The sequence below is a fragment of the Amia ocellicauda genome, chromosome 4 (genome assembly GCF_036373705.1).
Source record: "Amia ocellicauda isolate fAmiCal2 chromosome 4, fAmiCal2.hap1, whole genome shotgun sequence".
NCBI lineage: Eukaryota > Metazoa > Chordata > Actinopteri > Amiiformes > Amiidae > Amia > Amia ocellicauda.
Window position 1 is genome coordinate 36232017 of NC_089853.1, and position 22095 is coordinate 36254111.

Sequence of the window (22095 nt, forward strand, 5' to 3'; positions counted from 1 at the left end):
TAAAAAGATCAGGCACAGACCTCCAGGATGTCATTACCCACAAATATTATTTGCATATAGAACATCGATAATTCTTAGAATACGTAACTATGCCAAAAAGTACACAGAGGAAGAGAAGATTAATTGGCGAAATCATGAGCAACTTGAACACCATGTGAATACATTCATTGCCTGACACCTGTATTCATTTGTAGGTGCTCATAGTTCTTTCACATCGTATAAAGTTCATTTCAATTGTTTGTTTCCATTTGAAACCGAGGTATTCCTCAAAAAGCCAAAACCAGGAAAAAATAAAATCCCAAGAAATGCAGAAATGTGAAGGAAAATTTTATTGAACAATTTAAAGCAGTCCAAATATCCGACAATTAAAATTACAGTTTGTTTTGTATGTTTTTTAAATTCGGGGGTCAAACAATTGGCCATGCAAGGTTTTTATTCCAGGAAAACACATTTTTCAAGATATACAAAATCAAATGCATTTTAAAATGGGTTTCCAATTACATAGTCAATTTCTTAAAACAAAAACAGTCAAGTCCAAGCAATGCAGATCAAGTCCATTTTAACTCAATAAATCAGCCTTCCCAATTGACACAGTAATCCCAATTCACAGAAAGGAGGCACCATCTTGATGACATACCAGTTGTCTCCACTTGAACCTCTTCAGTATGGGGTCTTAATGGAATTAAACAAAAAAAAATATATATGTAAACAGCCAATATAATTTGGCATTAAGAGCAGGCAATATATTCAAAACCCTTACCTTAGAAGTCTTCACATTTTAAAGTTTAATGAAAAACAAACAACCTCAAAATAAGCATAAATCAGCATAAAGCCCAAAGGCTACAAAATGAAACATCTAAACACTATGCATGCAACTACTATTCTGTCAAGTAGTCTTCAAAAGTCTATAAAATGTATGAATAAGATAACTGTTCTAAATCTTACTTATGCATTAATTAACTAAAGTAAATATGCCAGTGAACATCACAATGTTACAAAACAGTGGGATTTAATTTACCACTGTGGAGTCCACTCAAATATGAATTTTAAAAACCCTTTATAAATTTGTTAAACCAGCTCATAACAAAATAGTCTGAAGTGTTATGATAACCTACTGCAAATTTCCTTCAATATCTGCATACTACTTCATCAGGAACATTCTAAACTGTCAATAAAATCAAAACCTTTACTTCAAATCTTTGAACATTTCTCAACAACTAATGTAAAAAATTACTTTACATTCTAGATGAATAATTTGAATCTTGAAAAGTACACACATCTGAAAACTGCAAATCTAACCAGGCTCACAAAATCACAAAACAAAATCACTGCTCTATAAAATGTTACAGTATTCTAACCAACAAAATCAACTCAAAAGCAAACTGTCCCCATTATTAAATCTAGCTATACAGTCTACATCTACTCATGGTCATTATCCAGACATTGTCTTAATGTGAACAGATGCACTTTAATTGTAATGGGGAAAGCAAAAATGTAAACATTATCCTCAAGTACCTCAAGATAACTCAAGATAAATCTCAAGTTTGACCTATGTAGTTGATAAAATAATGCTCTCTTGAAGAACGGTACATTACACCAACATTCAATTTAAAATCAGATAGACAAATATATCATACAAATAAAAGGCAAATCAAGTCCCACCAATTTATAAAGACTGAGAAAATGCCAAAAACAAACAGCAACTCACAACATATGTAAGCCCACTTTAAAACACCATACACTTACAACACAACAGTTCAGTTTAAAATTCACTCAGTTCAGAAGGTTGTCATTTACATCGTTCAGTGTCTTTGCTAAAATCACTGTTGTTGCAGGTCTAAAGTTTACATTGTTTCACGTGAGATTAAAACTAATCTTTCAGACCATGAAAACTCAGATTAGAGTAGCCTACTATTTTTGCAAAATTGATAGTGTTTTCACAATGCAGGATCTCTTGCAAGTGTTTTAATCAATTGTAATGTTGCAGCAAAATTTCTCATTTCAATATTTCAACCAATAAGGTTGACTACACTTTTCCTCAATGGAAATTTGATTAATCATACATACATGAAATCACCAAGCTCATGCACTTCAGTCTCAGATAGGAGATGCTATTAAAGTTCACACAGTAATGAACCATCTTAAAATAACAGATTGAATATCCAATTCCACTAGGGACATTTGTATAGAACTAGGACCCTAAAGCCCAAGTGATGGCAGGAGTGGGATGTCTGCAGTATGAAGTGAATTGAACTAGGAATGGAAAAATATCTTGAATTGCACTGCAGTTGATGGGAGTCCTAAACTGAACAATGAAACCACAAGTGCAATGTACACTAAGAAGTTTGACTTGAGAAGCTAAACTAAACTTGGTTGGCACAGTCAACTCAAAGAGGCAGAAGACTGTTGGGTATTGAGATTGTATCTGGTTAAGAACTCAACAGCAATACACTGCTATACCAACCTGCCATGCTCTCTCTATAGAGGATCAAACTCCATTAATTAAATTATAGTAATGTCTAATTGACATAGTTTTCAAACAACTATGTTTTGTTGAGTGTCATGTGTTAACTTGGGAATTTAAATGCCAAGGATTTCCACATTCTGAAAGGTAACTGGTATACCGAAAAAGTGGTACACAAGTGTGGTTATACATGGTGTAAACTTGGATTACGACACCAATAAAATCTGCTTTAATATGGGATCTCAGTTGTGAGATGTGTTACACAAGCAAATTTTAAATGAATGTGACCTAATTGAGAAGACCTTTCTATACACAGCTTCATGGTGCTGGTATATGGTCAAGATGCTTGATCCATCAAGCTCCTACAGACAAACACATGCAACAATGTCTGAAAGGGGCTTGGGTTGAGTAAAGTAGAACACCTTCGATACAAAACCAGCCTTCTTCATGAGCTTGTCCAGACTTGATTATACGGAGATCCAGGCTAATGGGGCTATATGGAAACTTTGTGGTTGATGTTGCAAAACAGATGTGGTGTAGGATCTGTCAGAGTCCAGGCTGGTACATTGGAAAGAACTGACTATTCTTTCCTCTGGAGCAACACCTTCACGAGTGTTTTGTCACAAGACAAGATTCTTCAAAAGTTTGAGAAACTATATTGGTGCCGTCAACCCAACCTTCATTTAGGTTGAAAACATTGTTTGCATCTTATCTTGAACAGGAAGGCTTTGGAAGTGCTCTTGACAAACCTGATTGACTATGCAAGACATAATGCAGAAGGTGGCAGTGTCCCAACCGGTCAAAGATTTTTGTAGATTTTATATGCCTACTTTCTACTAGCAAAGAACCGGCCTAGCAATCTCAACATGCCTGCCATCAGCAGACAGGCCTAAAAGGCTCATTGCACACTATCAGATATGTAACACTGATTTCATGCAAAGAATAAGGAAGTGGCTTTCAAAAATACATGTGAAGGGTGTGGTATATTCCCCCATTTTAATCAAGTTATTTTGGAATGCATGTGTTCAAAGGCTAAATGTATAGCAAGAATCTGTTGTCCAGAAAATTACTATAAAATGTGAAACATATCCTCATCTTTTGAAGTGTATGGGCTTGGTGACTTTATTCAGGTGAAATGACAAACATCTGAAGAAAAATTCCATATACATAAACACCATTACAACAAAACTCAAAGTAAGACTTACCAGGGTGTCTTGAAAATCACTGGTTTTCAGAAGCATCTTGGTAGGGTAATACTTCAGAGATGTCCAATTCTGAGTCCTGTAGATATAAGTGTTCAGTTAATAAAACCTTATACTCAAAACATTTAATTAACAAAGCTAATTAGCTAAAAATCAGAACCCCTTTCATGAATCAATACATGCTAGAACCTGTTCCTCAACTTCACACAAAGTAATGTGACTTCTAAAACCGACTTATTTATTTCCACAGTCTAGCAAAGACATTACACTAAATTAATTGACTATTTGGCTTTTAAATATTATTCCAATGACATACAAATTATTATATACATTTTTTAAACTGAACATTGTGAGCACAGCCTCCATTCCCCTTTGCTCCAGCTGAATCACATGACCTAACCTATTTCGAGGTTGAGAACTCAGTCCTTGTGCAACTCCCCAAACCACCCAAACCACACCCACTGCACATGATCTTAGCTCACCTTAGGACAAAATCCAATTATACTCTGGAATCTATTTTTGGTCAAATGAAAACATCTTAAATATTCTATTAACAATTTCCCACGCCCCCTCCAACTATACGATGCACTTTTAGAATAGATAAAAAATGTTTCACACTATATATGGTTAATTTATCACAAAAATGGACAAAGTTACATATGCCTTGGTTTGATTGTGTTACTTTTAGGTTTAATAAAAAAAAAAGAGGGGCCTTTATGAAAGGAATCATAACATGGGTTAACTACATATTTGTTTTTCCTGTAAGGAATGTGTAACGTTTCACACTTTAGGCATGCTGAGCTACCGTGAAAATCTAAGTGTAGCCTACTAATGCAAAATGTATTCAAACTATATAGACTAAAAAGGTCAATTCTACAGGGACAATTCATTCACATTGTGTCTCAATGGGGTAGAGCTATTCCGTAAGACAGTTAATCCTAATGCCCCCAAATTTGAATCGGTTTAAATGATTCAGGAGCCTGGAAAATAACTGCTTTAGTGGACTGTTTTCATATCAAGTATTCAAGTTACATGAGAGCACCATGAGGTCTTAAGATCCTTTTCAAGTAATGGAGTCTGGCTCCTGTAATGGTGCAACGCTCAAGGCAATGAAATGAAGACTCCTACTGTATCGAGCAAGCAACGCATTATGTAAACTGGGTGGATTTGTGCAAGAACTTGAACAAACCTTGCAGTCACTCGGGTTCAGGATTATGATTGCAGACATTTGAGGTTGAGTCAAGAATTTAAAAAGGCATGTGGGAAATGAATTAAGGGTTAAAAATATTGAACCACTTACCCATGAATTTACAAAAGCAGTGGGAGATTAAAGTGTTTTGGTTCAACTAATGATTGAATAATTGTGATTGTCAAATATGAAAAGCTAAATACAGCTATAAACTTAGAATAAGTTGGATCACTTTACAATTCTGCAGTAATCCCCAAGAATCAATTCACTATCTGGGTATGTATTTATATTAAAGTTGAATACAGCAATACATACTCCAGAAGAAATGTTGATAATCTTAGCCAATTAATAGTATGTTATGTATGAAAATGCAATTAAAATAAGTAACTTATCCCTTGTGTTGTCCTATATGAAGCACACTGCCATGTTCCTAGATTATGAGTACTAAATCTGCTTTACATTAACATCTAAGCTTACTGACTTAGTGGAAGCAACTAATTTAATATTTAAATATACTATACATGAAAACCTTGGGATTTATCACAAGACAAATAGATTATGAAATTAAAAATAAGTGTTGGTCAATACTAAAATATGTACATCTTATGCAATTGTCACATTGCTAAACAGAGGGTTTTTAAAACCCTGAGCATCCAAACAAAATACTTACTTTTTCTCTTTTGTTAACTGCACTCCCTCGGAGGACGACCTCTCAACTGTGCAAACTAAAAGGAAAACAAAATTAGCTACTTTGCATCAAAATATAAAACTAAGGAAGATCAATTATTCATTTCAAAATAGAATATAATAATAAAATGTGATGTCCTTTACAGCACATCCTACTGGTAACTCCATGTAAAGAAATAAAAAACACTAATGAGGTTAATTGTAGTCTCACTTACCATCTTCAAAATAAATGCTAAGCACTTTCTCTTCTATTCATCCATCTCCAGTTTGTCCAAGTTCAACCTAAAAAGAAAATGCACAAATGCGTTAGTCATAACTTCAAATACCTGAAACAGCAATTTCAATAAAGAACAAAAAAAACAAAAAATGCTGGATGTACTTTTAAATGTAACATACAATATCTTCAACTTTGCCCCCTTCCAGATCAAATGCAACTGTAAATGACAGTTACCTATGTAAAATGTAGTGAATAATGCACAACAATTGTTGTACAGAAATAGGATAATTGTCCATTGAGAAATGTCTAGGAAGAACCCGTGTCCAAATTTAAATATAGTGGTAAAACAGTATGCCAAATAAAGACTAACACAAAAATTTTGATTTGGGTAAAACAAATATTTTTTGAGTTAAGTCCCAGTATGCCAGGGAAGTATACCCAACAATAAAACTTCATTTCTAAATTAGGCTACATCTCATTGTAGAATACAGAATTAAACAGAAGAGGTTTGACTGAACATGGTTCAGGTCAACTCCATTTAACCCTCTCTCAAAACAACCACCTAGCCACAGAAATAAGTTTCAAAACAGTGGTCATCTGTTTAGCAAAGTTCATTATAAGCTGTAAATACGAATGTGAAAAATAAAAATGAAAATACACTCATCCCTTCAATGTGTAATTAAGCATGATTTAAAATAATTAAGTGTACCCAATGTGCCTGCAATAATTAGCCTACTAAATGAAAATATAGCCCTATTTGATTAAATGCAAGCCTGCTTTAAAGTCGAATGGCTTGGGCTTTAATACAAATAAGCTTAAACATACAAATTTAAAGCTATATGAAACTATTGCCAAAAATGTGGTATACCTGTAAAACAGGGAGAAGAAGATTATTATGTATCCTTCACTACGTATATTTTAAATGGAAAATAAAAACCTAATTATGAAGCCAAAGTGTTTAATTAAAAAAATAAAACTTCCAAAATAAATTAACCAGTTCTAACATACTGCTTTACTTAATATTTATAAATGTACAATTAAAATTATGGCTAAGGCTGGCATTATAGTTTCATAAAGGATATCTATTTAGACACTGGAAAACAATTTTAGTATTTTTTATGATATACAAACACCAGTGTTTGTGATAATATGATTAAAGTTTATATTCACGAGTACCATAGTCTACCCTCTTAAATGTAAAACTAAATGTCAAACCAGAAGACTTTTAGCTAATTTTGTTTTATAAAAATTGTCCATACTGTACCATAAAGAGTTAAAAGCCAACACCCATATTTTTTCCCAAAATAAAAAAATAAATCTTAAAATATATATTTGAGTTGATAGAATACATGAGGTTCGGGTATCATAACTGAAACAGTAACACTAACATAGTGCAGTTCGGTATTATTATTTTAACAGATATTTATTAAATACGCATTTTATTTTTTATTAAATCTAGAACAAATCCAAATTTGAAGCTCCAAGACATCATAAAAACACCTGGAGCCCCTTTAAATGTCAATGCATTCTGGCCACAGGTCGTAGAACTGGTCGTCTCTTCAAAATACATTTAATTTTTAAAAAATGTTATTTAAATATATACTGTAAAAACGTAGGAAAAGCTTTTCTAAAGCCCCAATTTGCTACAAATCAGATTCATGATGATGTCATGAAAGCAGATACCTAAAAGTTGATGCTATCCAAGCTTTTTCGCGTTATATTTTGTGCATTTTAGTTTATTTTTCCCCTACATAGAAGTCTGACAAGGACATTTGTTCTCTCAAGGACAAAGCACATTAAAAATGCGCAGGGTCTAAAACTGCACAATTTTCTTCCTTCTTCCATCTTTGTTTTTGGCACTTCAAAAAAATACCGCCTTTTCTCTTCATCCTCCAACAGCCAAACCCCGTAGATACAGCCCGAAAAGACAGCTTTACACCCTGCTTTTCTCCTCTTGGCTGGAGCCCCACCATAGCCATTTTTACCCTAGACTGGAGAACCTTCTCCTTTTTCCACCATATTGGCACATCTCGATTACCCGTCTGATGGCGCTTAAATCTACTAGGATTTTTAAATCTCTTACCCTAACTCGGCTGAAATATTTTCTCCTTCTCCTCCCTGTGCTCTGTGGCGATTATTTCCGCGCTGCTCCTACTCTTTTTCTCGATTTTTTTGTCCCTGCCAGATCTTCGCTGCCCTGCCATTTTGTGCTGTGGGTGTGAGCTCGTCTGCTGCGTCCGTCCTCCTCCCGCTCCTGCTCGCTGTGTTGTTCTCCCGACACGGGCTGCCCTTCTCTCTCCTGTAACCGAGCACAACTTCCGCTACAGCACACAAGCATGCTGGGTAGGCAACCGAAAGCTCCCCCTCCTTCCCGCCGCGGATTGGCTGAAAGGGAGCGGACGTCACCCCTCCATCATGCCTCGGATTGGCCGAAACGGAGCGGACGTCACTAAGCTTTTCATGTTACCAGTTTTATTTTTAACAAGAGACTAGAGATACAGTATCTAGATGTTTTCTTTTTCTTTCTCTTTTTCTCTTTTCAAATACGTTATTTTTTAAGGGCGAGTTTCAACTTTACAGACGCGCAATAACAGTACAGTCTGGGGAGCAAATTAAGTGCGAACCTTTAACAAGTGGCCTCATTCTACTTTGCTAGTCCTTAAAATGTTTAAATAATATTAAGGGAATAACTGGTGATGTTTAATTGATGCTGAAAACATGTGGCCTATGGTAGGAACTGGAAATAGAGAGTCCCGAGTTTAAATGCATACGTTTATGTGAAAAACTGAAAAACTACCTTTTGGGCCAAACTTACTTCCTCTTCTCACTCATACTTCTTGTTTTGTTTTTGTTTGTTTGGTTAGTTGACAGTTTATGGTAGTGTATGTAGATCTTCATGTGTGCATTGCTTTTGTATGTACCCCTAAAACATGTGCAATGCTCTTCTTTAGGTAAGACAGGGAGTGTGAGCTGTTTTGTTTTAGCATTGGCGGTGTTTATACAAAAAAATATAGTATGATTTGTATTAATGTAATGTTTTAGCAAACATTTTCAACAGTTTGATTTACAGTAAAAGATAAGTGAAATACAGAAATATATATCCTAACTACACAAAAAAAACATCCCAATATCACTAGAATGGAACATTTGACAAGTGTGTTTGCAGGCTGATGTTTAACAATTTCTAAAAACAATGGAAATGACCAACAAAAAAGGCTGATTTAAGTATATTAATCATAATAGGAAATAAAAAAAAACATTACTACTGTTTATTTTGTCATTAGTTTTAATTTATTTTCTTCTTGCCCACCCTCACTTTAAGATATTGTGACACATTGGTAAAAAACATGCTTGTAGACTGTAGATTGGCCATGAATACCCAACCTGGTGCTGCTTCTTATTTTTCGATACCAGATTTCAGCAAATTGTACAATCTCAGATCAGACTTTAGTGTAAAATTTGAACCTGATCTGGCACAATGTTGCCTCTATAGGAAGCCTGACAGTTGAAGCAGAAATGTAATTAAATGCAGGTTAATGCTTGTATTGTGTGGTACAAGCTCTCACAGCAGGAACTGCTTTGGGACAGTTGTCTTCCTACAGCTTCACCTGTAAGGCCTGTGCATTTCTAAGCATGTCAGTCTCTAAAGTTGGCTTTGGCATATGACTATTAAAAAAATAATCTCTTCTCTTACATTGTCCTTTTTTTGTTTGTTTCTTCTTGTTTGTATTTTATACTTTAGCCTTGCAAAAAAAAAAAAAAGTTTATAATGGGCTGCAAGTAGTTTCTTCCTCTTATCTGTCGCTGCTTTTCCTCTTAACTCGGATATTAATGTGCAGATATAGCCTTTCAGCTATATCCTCCAGGACATACTTGCAAAACCATAAACTGAGCCTTTCCAAATCTTCCACATTCCCTTTGAATCAGTCTAATGATTTGAATTTAATCTGCCTCTCTTTCTCATCCTCTGCCAAGAACATTGGTGCTTTTCTGCATCCCTCCCTCTTCTGCTTTCAGCTCCTCTTTTCACTGGCTTCACTCCCTTACTCTTCTGCCTCCCGTGTCCTCTCAGTCTGTTTCTTTGCCCTACTGTAGATTAACCCGTTACCTAGAAACAATAGGTAGTATCTCCCAGCTTCTTAGCAAAACCCACCTATTCACACTGTTTACTCATAATCCACCTCTCTGTTTTCCAACCTATAAATTAGCAGTCATTAACAGTGCTGTACTGCCTGACTCTTCCTGACACAGAGTGTTTCGTATTGTAATATTTTACAACATGTTCTGCATTTGCTACATCTTGCACTACTTGCACTATGTTGTGTGTTATAATTTGTCAATATATTCATACTGAAATATGTATGATTTGGCACTGTTTACCTTTTCATAGTTCCATGTAAGCTTAAAATTGTTGTTATTAATCAGGAGTACCTTTCCACTATCAGACAGATAGTACAATAATACATAAAATGCATGTTATTTCATTTCATAGATACAGTGCTTTAAAATAATAAAAAGGTTGGTAAGCATATAGAAATAAAGGTTGTACTTTTTAAAGCTTCTGTTTTGTTAAATGTTTTTCAGGTGAACAATTAGAGTTTGTGATCTTGTTTTTTTCTGTTCAAGATCACTTAAGCAGCTAAAACCTCAGCTCAAAACTCAGGCTCATACAAGCAACACAGAGCATGAAAGTTCTCTTTGTGCACATCCCCCACTGTGGCTAAACTTAACACTAATAAAACACTGCAGTTTTTTTTTTGTCTCTCCCTCTCTCCTCCCCTGTGCATGACCAATAGCATTCAAGCAAGTGCTTTTCTTTCTGTTCTTCCCCAGTAGATTGCGGCAGAAAAGTGCCCCAGCCTAGCAACAAGAAGTAGCCAGTGAGTGCTTCGTTTCACTAGCAATGGATAAAGTACTCCAAATGAAGAGAAGAAGAAAAAAAAAAAATTATATATATATATCCAAATAGTAAATTACCATGTTCAGCACATCAATGAATAATATATATCTATAACTATCTATAAAATGTTGTTTATATATATATATATATATGATATAGCATAGGCGAACATTAAACTATAGTCTGATCTGTAACTGCTGGGTATATTAAAGATTTCAGGTTTATTTAGTATTCATTGAGAGCAGTAGGTTACTACTTAGCTTGTCTCAGTTTCACACTGTCCACTGTGTTGTCACAGAGAAAAGGTTGCTATATGTTTCCTATGCACACTGCTCCCCAGGATATTCTGTGACTGTCGATGACACTGCTGCTGCCAGAGAGCTGCACTGTGGAACTCTTGCTTTGGCTGTCCTTCAGACTGTGAGTTGGGGTTGACCTATGTATTGCTGTGAATTGTTGTGCCTTTGAGTAGGATCCCTGGTTAATAACAGGTAAATGTTATTGTAATTTATCTAATAACCCTGGTATTCAGTGTAGCAGAAAATAATTGGAGATCTATGGGACAACAATACACAACCATATTTCCATGATCATGTTCTTCTAAAGAGGCACAATTAATCCTGACATTTTTAATCCCGAAATTTGATTCTGATCTAGTGACGTTACTAAACCTTATTCAGTGCTTGCCATAATAGATTTCCTACATTATGTTATATATTTAGTTAATATATGTAAACATATAGGGAACAAACCACCCAGCTCCTCTTAGAATATAAAATCCTATAAGGCCTTTGCTCAATGTTTTTTTTTTTTCTCCTCTTCATGTAATGCTGACTGCATACCAACCTTGGTAACTAAGCAACTGTAACCGGATCAGGCCTGAGCTTTCTCCCGGTTGCCTCACTGTCACAATAACTATGCCTGCCACGTAGGCAAGAAGCAAGATGGAAAATTACTGCAGTGTTGTTCTTAAAGGCAAACGCCACCATTTGAAACAACAGCAGTGTTTCGATATTTAAAAATCAAATGTGTGCAGCAGTGAAAGATAAGGGATAAGGGAACATGCAATTTTAAATTAATTAATGTACACAATACACAATTCATTAAATGTTGTTTTATTTAATTCATATATTCATTATTCAAGGAGATTCTGGCCTGCAATGCTGATCAAGAGATAAGGTAATTGTTTGATTTGTATTGAGTCATATTATGAAAGCTCTAAGGGATTTTGGCCTTGGAATCTAGTAAAATATATATCCATGGGATGTGGATGACCACACAGTAGTAGCCCGTTAAAGGTGACAACTCACAAGCTACAACACAACATTCTGTACTGGGGCGGCAGAAACTGAAGGCTGCTCACTTTTAACTTTCTAAAGCCACTTTCTATAGCACACAATTTCCCCTTGACTGGACTAGCACTCTGTTCACAGGGTAAGACTCCAGCACACCATGATACTGTACTGCTGGATGAAGCAGTTATTCATTATGGATGGATGAATAATATAATACAATACAAATTATACATTGTAGAATATACATTTTAATGCCTTTATATTGGAACTGTTATAGAAGTTTAAATGTAATTAAGTAAATTACATTTTACATATAACATTTCTTATCCAATGCTGAAGAGCAAGTTAAACTGAATAGATAATAACAGTTTCCACTTACTTGACAAGTGATTCAGCTTAGTAGACATTTTATGTATGTTTTCTCTTTCCAAACAAGTTTGAAGAACTGAGAATTGTTTTCAAAACATGAAGTATTAAAAGAGACAATCTATCACGTGTACTAATGCATGTAACATTCACAAGTAAGTTTAGTGTGCCTATTACCTGTCAAAACAAGCACCACACCTGTCTTGTCCAGTTCCGGGTGACCTTTATTGACAACAATTTGATGCAAACATTTTTCATTAGATATGACAGGAAATCTGCAGCCGCCAAAGAAACATGTCTAGTGATGGCAAGTGTAATTTGTTATCCACATGCTGTGCTAGTTTGAATGCAAAAGAAAACAACAGAAAATAAACAAAAACAGCTAGTCCTGCAAACAAAAAACTAAACTCTTCTACTTTGTCTGCTTCTTACTACTACTACTACTACTACTACTACTACTACTACTACTACTACTACTATACAGCATCAGGTTTGTAATATGGTGATGTTGTTTTCAGGACTTGCATTGTGGTATCCTGTCTTGTTTATTTATAAGCTTGGATAATTATAATAATAATACAACAAATGGTTAACATTTTTTTTAAGAATATATTCCAAAAACATAATGACTCTTCCCAGCTGATTGTGTAATTGCCTTTTGTGTTGGATTTGAGGTCAGCAAAAGTACTACTTGTGAATTCCATTATCAAGTTATTTTTACATTACAACCAACATGTAAATTGTTATCTCCCTTCATGCATTTATCCATGAGATTTATTATTAGGTCCATATGTTGAACACTATTCGGTCCCCATCTGATTTTCTTTAGTATAAACACAAACATTGAGTTAAAATATCGGATATCATTTAATTAATTAATTAAGTAAGTAAGAATGTATGTAAGTAAGTACATATTGAAACGACAAGTTCTTGGTAATTTTATTTACATTAGTACCTTCCTGTTTATTTTATCAAATTCTTAACTTTCCAGTTCATAAACAAACTTCCATTTGGTAACACGATATGCAAATTTGGGTTTGTACTAATTACGGATTCATTTTCAGACAGAATTCAAAGGTATACAGGTGGACTACAAGTATCTGTTTGGGAATGAATCCCAGCATAATAATATTAGTACTGTTGAGCTAGAGAATATACGCATTGCCGTGAAAATACTGAGAAAAACAGCCAGTGAAGTATAAAGTTAGGTTAACTACACCATCTAGTGGCGTTATCCTAATAATGTTCTTCTGAAGGTGTCTGACCCTGAAAATGTCTGACTGTGGTTTGAAATCTGGCTAAAATGGCTGATGTAGCACTTGTCCAAGAAGATGAAACATATATTGTAAATCAGATTAACTGATATGGAGAGAGAAGAAAATGATGTTGCATCCATGTACAGAACAGACTAACAACAGTGCAAGATGCATAAAAATGTGTTACTATCTAAAAACACATAAAGGTTCAGTATGTAGCACCCCTTCCATATACAAACCAACAGTCCTGTCTGTTGAAAACATACCAAAACATATAAGACATAGCAAAACTGATTAGATAAGGCTTGCACTTGATGTTTAAAGCACTTGTGTTAAATGTTGAATTTAGATGCACATTTTCCTTCATAGGGGCAATAGATTTCCATTGATTTTCAGGTCAGTTCAGTCACATGGTCCCCCTTTACAGCTGTCTGTTTCTATAGCAAAGGTTTATCCATCCCTACCTTAAGGATTAGTGTATGTAACTGATATGGACCATCCGGTTCTTTAATTACCTGCCTAGTGCATTATACTATATGTTTTGTAATCAGATGTTGTTATTTCAATATATTAGATAACTTGATAGATATTAACATTATTCCAGGAAGGTGGCTCTCCCAAATACTATTCCACTGTGTTTAAATAGAAAGTGAAAGAGCATAAATGGAACAATAAAGGACTTTATTTGTATTATTTTGTTCATTCTTTTTGTCAGATTTGCTCAAGCTCTCTTCGGTTGCTTGGGGATCACTTAAGACAGCAGTTTTCAAATCTTTCCACAGATTCTCAATAGGATTCAAGTCAGGACTTTCTTCAACTGGGCCACTCAAGGACATTCACTTTCTTATTCTTTAGCCACTCCAGTGTATCTCTGGCCTTGTGGTTTGGATCATTGTCCTGCTGAAAGGTACATGAAACCCAATTTAAAGTATTTAGCAGACTGAAACAGGTTTTCCTGTTTGCCTGTATTTTGCTCCATCCATTTTCTTTCAATCCTAACAAGCTTTCCACTTGTTGTCCTCACAGTGGTATCCCTCAACAGTTTTCTCCATGCCCGGCTACTTACAATGCAGCTTCCATTTCTTGATGCTTGAGTAGACTGTGCTCACAGGGATATTCAGAGATCCTTCTCCTGACCTGTGCTTTTCAATTACTTTATCCCTGACTTGCTTTGAAAGCTCCTTGGTCTTCATGGTTTAGTCTTTGTGTGAAATCCACTACCTGACCACGGAACCTCACAAAGACAGGTGTTTTTATTTTGGTTTGCCACACCAAAGGGTTTCAATGCTTATGAAACCAATTTTTATTTCATATTACTGACTTCATTGTATTATATAGTACTATGTTACTATGCAATGAAAGGTTTAGGGGGAAACTAAGTGGCCACTTCACTTGAACTATTTTATGTAGCTGCCCACTGACCCACGAAGAACCAACATGGGCAGAGAATACTAGTGTGAAAGAGGCTCATCATTTACTAATTCAGCGAAGGCCAGAAGAGCAGATTACAAAACATTGCAGTATCCAAAAGTTAGTAACCACAGGTGTATGAATTGCTCAAGAGAGACGGGGTGAACGTGTTTAACATAATTGAAAAACGTTAACCACCTGGATTTAACATATATGATTAAAGAGAAGCTGTATTTACACATCACGCATATATAACAATACAATAATTTAAACGATCAACCTGGGAGGTTGTGTACGCTGTCTAGGTAAATTAAATTTAGTATGGTAACATACGGCTCCGCTCGAACAACTAAATCGCACATGATAACGAATGTACATTGAGTATTTCTGCACCGCAACTGAATGAATATAGGCTGACACTTTGCATCGCTGTTAATGTGTCGCGTTTAATTTGTGTCTTCCGCCGTTATTAATACACTGAAAGCACGGTTTATCCTTTACTATCACGTTGCATAAATACTGACGTGCGAGCCTGTAAGCCTGATGGTGTTCAATGCTACTGTCTATATATTTGTATTATTATTATTTGCACCAAACACATTGCACAAAGCTGTAGACGTGGGCTCACTGTGCTTTGCAGGTTACATTCAATTTTCCAAACGCTAGGAGATGTAGTAGTTGTTCAAACCCAGTGGGCTTTTCCCGTGCTACTCGCTGGTCGCATTTGCGCAGCGCAGATCTGCACAATTCCACCGATCCCATTGGCGGAGCAGCGCAGATGCCCGCAGATCTGCACAATTCCACCGATCCCATTGGCGGAGCAGCGCAGATGCCCGCAGATCTGCACAATTCCACCGATCCCATTGGCGGAGCAGCGCAGATCCCCGCCGAACTGCGGACACCTGCGCTGCGCCAAAGTGTCGAGGCAGCAGCGAGATCAGCGAGATCAGCGAGCACGGTGGGGGGGGTGACAGCACCACGTTATCGCAACCTTAACAACACAGTGACGCCTTTCGTGGTCCCCATCAAACAGACCAATGCGACGTGGGTGACGAATTCTTCCGGGTTTATATCATCCACATTTCCTCCCATTACCTCCTATTCCACATAAAACAACCAGGAAGAGATTGCACTGGGCACAGCTCCGTAAGACAGACATGCTGCGCCAACAGGAGGGCTGCAAATAACGAGCACAGCTGCTGTCCGAGCAAAGCAGGTGAAATGAGGCTCTTTCAGGAGCGCCTTGCATACGTCGAATTGCATTTTCTCCAAATCGTCACGCTTGGGATCTCGGCAGTAGACTGGCAGAGCGAAGAGTGACTTTCAATTTAACGCACAACTGGAAGTGCATGTTCTAGCTCGTATATCATTAATAATCATATCCGTAAACAAGCTGGGTCAAAAGTCACGTTTGAGAGGCAGTAAGATCACGCTTTTGTCTGCCTGTGCATTGAAGCAGGTGACGGTATGTACCGGTTCTGCTTTGCCTGCACTTGCGTGGCTGCGGTGGCGTGGGGCGCTTTCGCCGTCCCGCAGAGCCCGCCGTCCCCCGCCGCGCCGCTGAACGCGTCCACCGCGGCCACCCCGGACGGGCTGTCCAGCAACCGCACACAGGACCGCCTGTCCATGGGCTCCCGCATCTCCTCCCTCGTCAGGGACCTGCCCACGCTCAAGAACATCGTCATCTTCATCTGCGGCTTCACGGCGTTTCTCATCACCTGTCTGGTCGTCAAAGTGTGCAGGTGAGTTTGTGCGACAAGGCAAACTTCGTAAAGGTGTGTATTGCGCATGAGTCTTTTGCTTCACGAGTGCAGATGTGTTGTAGTATGTTTGCATTTTAAGAGGACATTGCAGTTGTGCAGGTTTTTAAGACGTGTGGCAGGTCCCCTCAATCCTGGCCCTGCTAGAGTTTGGTCCAACACATTTCAGTCCCATAATTGAGCTAATAATCGGTCTAATCAGAGCTTACTAATACTGTTTAACCTTTGGAGATGTCAGGTTAAATACTAAAGTATATAGGCACCTGTATTCTCCAACTTTTTGTAAGTTAAGCAATTAAAAAATCGAATGAACCAAATCATAAGTTCAGTTAAAGTTTCAATTAATTGAGTGCAATTGGATCAAAAACCAGATGGACAGTGGGCCGCCAGGACCAGGGTGGGGAACCACTGGCCTAGGTGGTCTCAGTGTGACGTTTATTGATTTGATTACCTGCTGAGTAGGCAGTGGAGAGTAAGGGGTTGTTGTGTGACTTAACAGTGTTAAAATCCTTTGAAATATGTTCATATAATTGACTTGAACCATGATTGAGGACTGGTCTTGGTTTTGCATTACAAATAACCGACAATGGAACTAGTACAGCATGTTCACTTTCACATTTTTAACCAATGGCATGGATCCTACCTAAATAATGAATACGATTACTATTCGCAAATGTGTGCAGAGTCCATGTACTGCACCAGAAAGTGATCTTTCATAAGTGGGAGCTGATGAATAAGCAAAAATGTGTGCGAATGTAAAAACCTGAAATGAAGTGAAGTAATATAGATTGAAAGATATCATATTAGCAAACAAAAGTAATGAAGTTTCCATTTTAACAACTGCAGTTTTACCATACATCAAACATCAGTGTGGCACAATGCATCTCCAACACGCATCCTGTATTTGTTCAATTCAGTAATTAACATCTTTGTTCGATTTTTTTTTTTCTGTCATATGAAAACCTCTTATCTTATGTAGTCGTTTGTTTACTTCTTAATTGTGATTAAAGATCCGGAAGGAAGATCAGAAAGACACGCAAGTATGACATCATCACGACCCCAGCTGAGCGGGTGGAGATGGCGCCGCTGAATGAAGACAATGACGACGACGAGGACTCCACGCTGTTTGATGTGAAATACAGGTGTGTCCAGTGACCATTACCGAGCATGGAGACGCATTTGCAAGTAGATGAACGTCAAACTGGTGTATTTGTTCAAAAAGTTACGTGGATAACTTAGATGTTGTCTGTCCATCTATTTAGTTGCAAAACTAAAAGTTGAAGCACACTGTCATATCTTATAGTGTTAATCTAGGGCTTTTTGAAGTGAGTGGTTTCACAGACCTTGATCAGCACTACTCTACCTAAAATAATTGTTAATCCAGTACTAGTGCAACTGTAGATCTGTGAAACCATGCCTATATTAATAACCTTGAGCACTCTGTGTTGCTTAATGTATTTTGTCTCTATTATAATTACTTACTTCTTGGTTTGAAAAAGAAAGGGAACGCATGTCTTCAATTCTGAAAGGTGGGCTTCTTGCAGTAGTTTCCCTCTTCTGAAATATAAATAACAGAAGCATCTAAACTTTACTCAGACTGTAGACAGTATAATCCAAATGGTTGAACATGTCTGTATTATTCAAATCTGTATTAAACCACATGCATTTAACTATTGTATTCCAACATGAGGAGATGGTTAAGTGTATTCGTGTAAAATTATTGTATAACAGTAGTATGCATTTTGCAAGGAGTTGAAGAATGCAGTACTCTTCTTGGGTATAATATGTTGTTTATATTAAGATACAGGCCTTAGTATTAGCCTGAGTTTTTACTTGGAAACGCGCACACACATCTCTTATGTAAAGCGATTATTTGCCTCGCTCTGTCTGATAACCACTTCTGTGACAGATACAGGTGACGGGAGGCTGTTAGAGCAGTTCTCTCATTTGCTTTTAAATCATCTACGGCCTTGCATAGATGAAGCATAAAATGAGCCGGTGTTTGCAGTCGGTTAACTTGCCCAGTCCATGATTGTAGAAAAAAAATTAACATCAAGAAAACAAAACGAGGTTGATTTACAAACAAAGCACAGGGGAAGCTGAACTGCTAATGTTCTAAAACTGTGATTGAACCTCCATGGCTGATTATAGCCACACACGTTGCTTTGGCTATAAATGTGAAATGAAAGAAGAACCGCATTTGAGTAAAAGTCATTCTGAAGCCATGTGTTCCATATGGTGCCTTATATTAATATGGGAAAAGCACAACGAGCCGTGTCCAGAACAAGATGCCATCAAAGCGTACAAATCTTTGAACTAGCTAACAATCTTGTACTCCGTTGGTGGTTTGTTCAAGTTAGTCATAAACAACTTCAATATATTATCTATTTAAATAATGCAATTAACTTGAGAAACCGAGATATTTCATTATAGTTTTCCAGATATTATCCATCGCAATTTGAGACCATGAAAAAGTAACATATGCTGGTATAATGCTTTGTTAATTAAATTTTATGCTGCTATTTAAATGGTAACATTATGCACACAGGATTATGCAGGGTGGTTCAGCTCCTGTTTTTTTTAAACTGTAGAACACTTAGAAAACCAAACAAAAAAAAAAACTCACACAAAAAGACTTGTGATCCTAGTTGCAAAGTAAACATTCCACCCTGAGCAAACAGTCCCGGAGGAAAAATAAATTCTGCCACATTTTTGCCAAGTTAGAACCTCTCCTCTCGCCTTTCCCAATTGTTTTTGAATTCCTTTATTTTTGGACATAAATGAAACTGATAATGCCTATTACAAAAGTTACACAAATTTCTAAAAATACCATGCACATATTTAAGAAAAAAAGACATGAGCTAACTTCAAAACAACATTAGCTGATATCTCTGAACTCTTTCCAGAAAAGTCAGATCAAATTAATTAACTCCATCCAGTTCTAACTCCTTACCACCTCCCTCCAGTTTGATCCCCATTTCAGAACATAATCAAGTGCATTTCATTCCATTGTAACACTAAATTTATATAATTATTTATTTAGTAGGCAGTGATCTTTTCTTTTAATGAAACACCCCTATGTTTGTTTCTACACAGTGAATGTTACTAAAGATACAAATTGAACGGCTTTTATATTAAAGACGTGTTTTCTCTGTGCCAAATTAAACCTCTAATGTTGCATAAAACTCTCATGCCAAAAATAAGAGCGTGTTTTTCTAAAGCTCTAGAATACTCCCTTCCTCCTTCACAATTGTTCTCGCAGTTCTCCGACACACTCACTTCCTGTTTACCTGACACTCCATTCCATCAAGTCAAAGGCAGCCGAGTACGTCATTCCTGTTTACTGGAGCTGTCAAAAACCTAAACAATTTGGAAAACAAACAAATATTTGGAGATTTTCTCGATTATATGGTAATGTTCTTATTTATAATTTGGGTTCTACATGGAATAAAATCACATTTGAGTGTTTGGGAGTTACAAATTATTTCCTCTCGTTATTTTGTGCTGACTTCATCTTGTGTTGGGAGTTTTCACCAGTGAACACTAAAATAATAATAGAGATTGATCGTAAGGGAAGAAGAAAAACCTTTGAGATAAGACCACAGTGTGCAAATGATTGTGGTCGATGAGTGCAAGTTCCCTGTTTGAAGCGATAGTTTGGTTGCTGGTGCCCTCAAATAAGAAAACTAAGAATGAGGGGTATTGTTCTGCTGTCTGAATTCAATGTCTTTCTTTCCTGTAGGTGAAGACTGCTGTGTTTCAGAATGATCCTTCTCCAGTTTCCATGGAAAACCCCCCCACAAACAAGGGACAAACATTATGCGTATTGTCTTTTGCTTTCGTCCACTCCACTTGTTCAGTGTCTCAACCAAACACTCCTGAAGCAACCAGAACACAAGAGTTGAAGGTTTGGTTCACTGTGCAACATCAACCAGTCTAATAGTATAAAGAAAAGATAGGTCATGTGTATTTATTTTATTTTTGTTTTTGTTTTGGTGTAACACTATCAATGAAGCCTGAAATAGGACCAGCTAAAATGTGTGAAACCTGAAGCATTTCCAAGATTGGAAAATGATTACAATGATCTTCTTTGAACAAAACCTATTCAATTGCAATAACAGGAAAATAAACTTCTCAACAGATTAATGCATGTACTGTAGTTGAATAGGAGCCTTTTGTCTGCTGCCTAAGGGAACTGAACAGGCCGTCTTTCATTGGCCAGTTCCAGCATAACCTAAACCTTGGACTTCATGCTGTTCACATATGTTCCCTCAAGCTTTATGTTGTTTATTTTATGGCTATTTATCAGAGCAGAGTTCAAATTGCACCTATAGTCTGGAAATGAACTGCAAACTAAGCAAAACTGAAACTTTCATCTCGTTTCATAATCAGGAGTTTATCGGCAGTGAGAAATTACTGCTTAACAGCATCTGTGTCAAACGTAACTCTCCAAGAAATTACACAGAGTGAGGTGGTTTGTTTCCAACAGCAGTGTATTGTTTCTGCTTTGCTAAAGTCACCATGCAGACTGACTTACATGGTTGATGAATAATTCCTCAAAAGTGTGTTTCTGGAAAAATCTTAAACCAGTTAAAAAAAAAGAAAAAAAAGTCCACAGCAGGATTTTTCAGCTTTGCTTTTTTGAGTCCCCGTGGGCCAAGACTACTAGTGCCAGTGAATGTGCCCCCTTCTCTGCCCTGTGGTGTCTCTGGCCGGACGAAGAGCAGCCTGCCCTCACACACAGATTTTGAAGTTTTTGGATGTTATACTGAAGGATTTCGATCCATTTTTATTTTGAGTTTTCTCCAGGAAAATGTCAAATCAGTGACACATTAGCCATTTCAATGTTTTCTCATTTCAGGGTTCATTGATAATGTCAGTCCAGCAATACTGGATCTGTGTGTGTCTGCCTCACAAAAAAGTCATCATCACTCAAATGGTAAAAATAAATTACTTCTGCCACATAAACTTGACGGCTGTGGGGCTGGGGCAGAAGCAGAAAAAAATAATAGGAACCCAATACACCCAAAACATATACAGTAAAAAAAATAAAAAATAAAAATACGCATTTTTATAAACTAAAACTGGGTCGTTTGAGGAGAGGAAATCCTGAAAACTCATCAATGCTTACTTGCGAGTTATCGTGTGTTTCCTAACTGTTTCGTATTGCTGTAAAAAAAATAAAAAAAAACAAGACGAAAACCTATATGTAAAGTTAAATCGTGTTCTAAATAGAGATAGAGTTTATTTTCTATAGTTATATACCTTTGTGGTCAATGTTGAAAAGATGAAAAGAATACAATGGATGTTTAAATATTGTGATTTACATGTGCTCGATGATCCTTGGGT

At 36.6% G+C, this 22095-nt stretch overlaps 1 protein-coding gene across 1 annotated transcript; it reads left to right on the top strand.

Moving 5' to 3' along the window:
* The first annotated feature begins 15928 nt into the window (after positions 1–15928).
* Positions 15929–20896, top strand: fam174b (family with sequence similarity 174 member B). The gene is made up of 3 exons (XM_066701991.1): positions 15929–16728; positions 17757–17888; positions 20489–20896. The coding sequence occupies exons 1-3, from the start codon at positions 16454–16456 to the stop codon at positions 20490–20492; spliced, it is 411 nt and encodes a 136-aa protein (XP_066558088.1). The 5' UTR covers positions 15929–16453; the 3' UTR covers positions 20493–20896.
* Positions 20897–22095: the final 1199 nt, after the last annotated feature.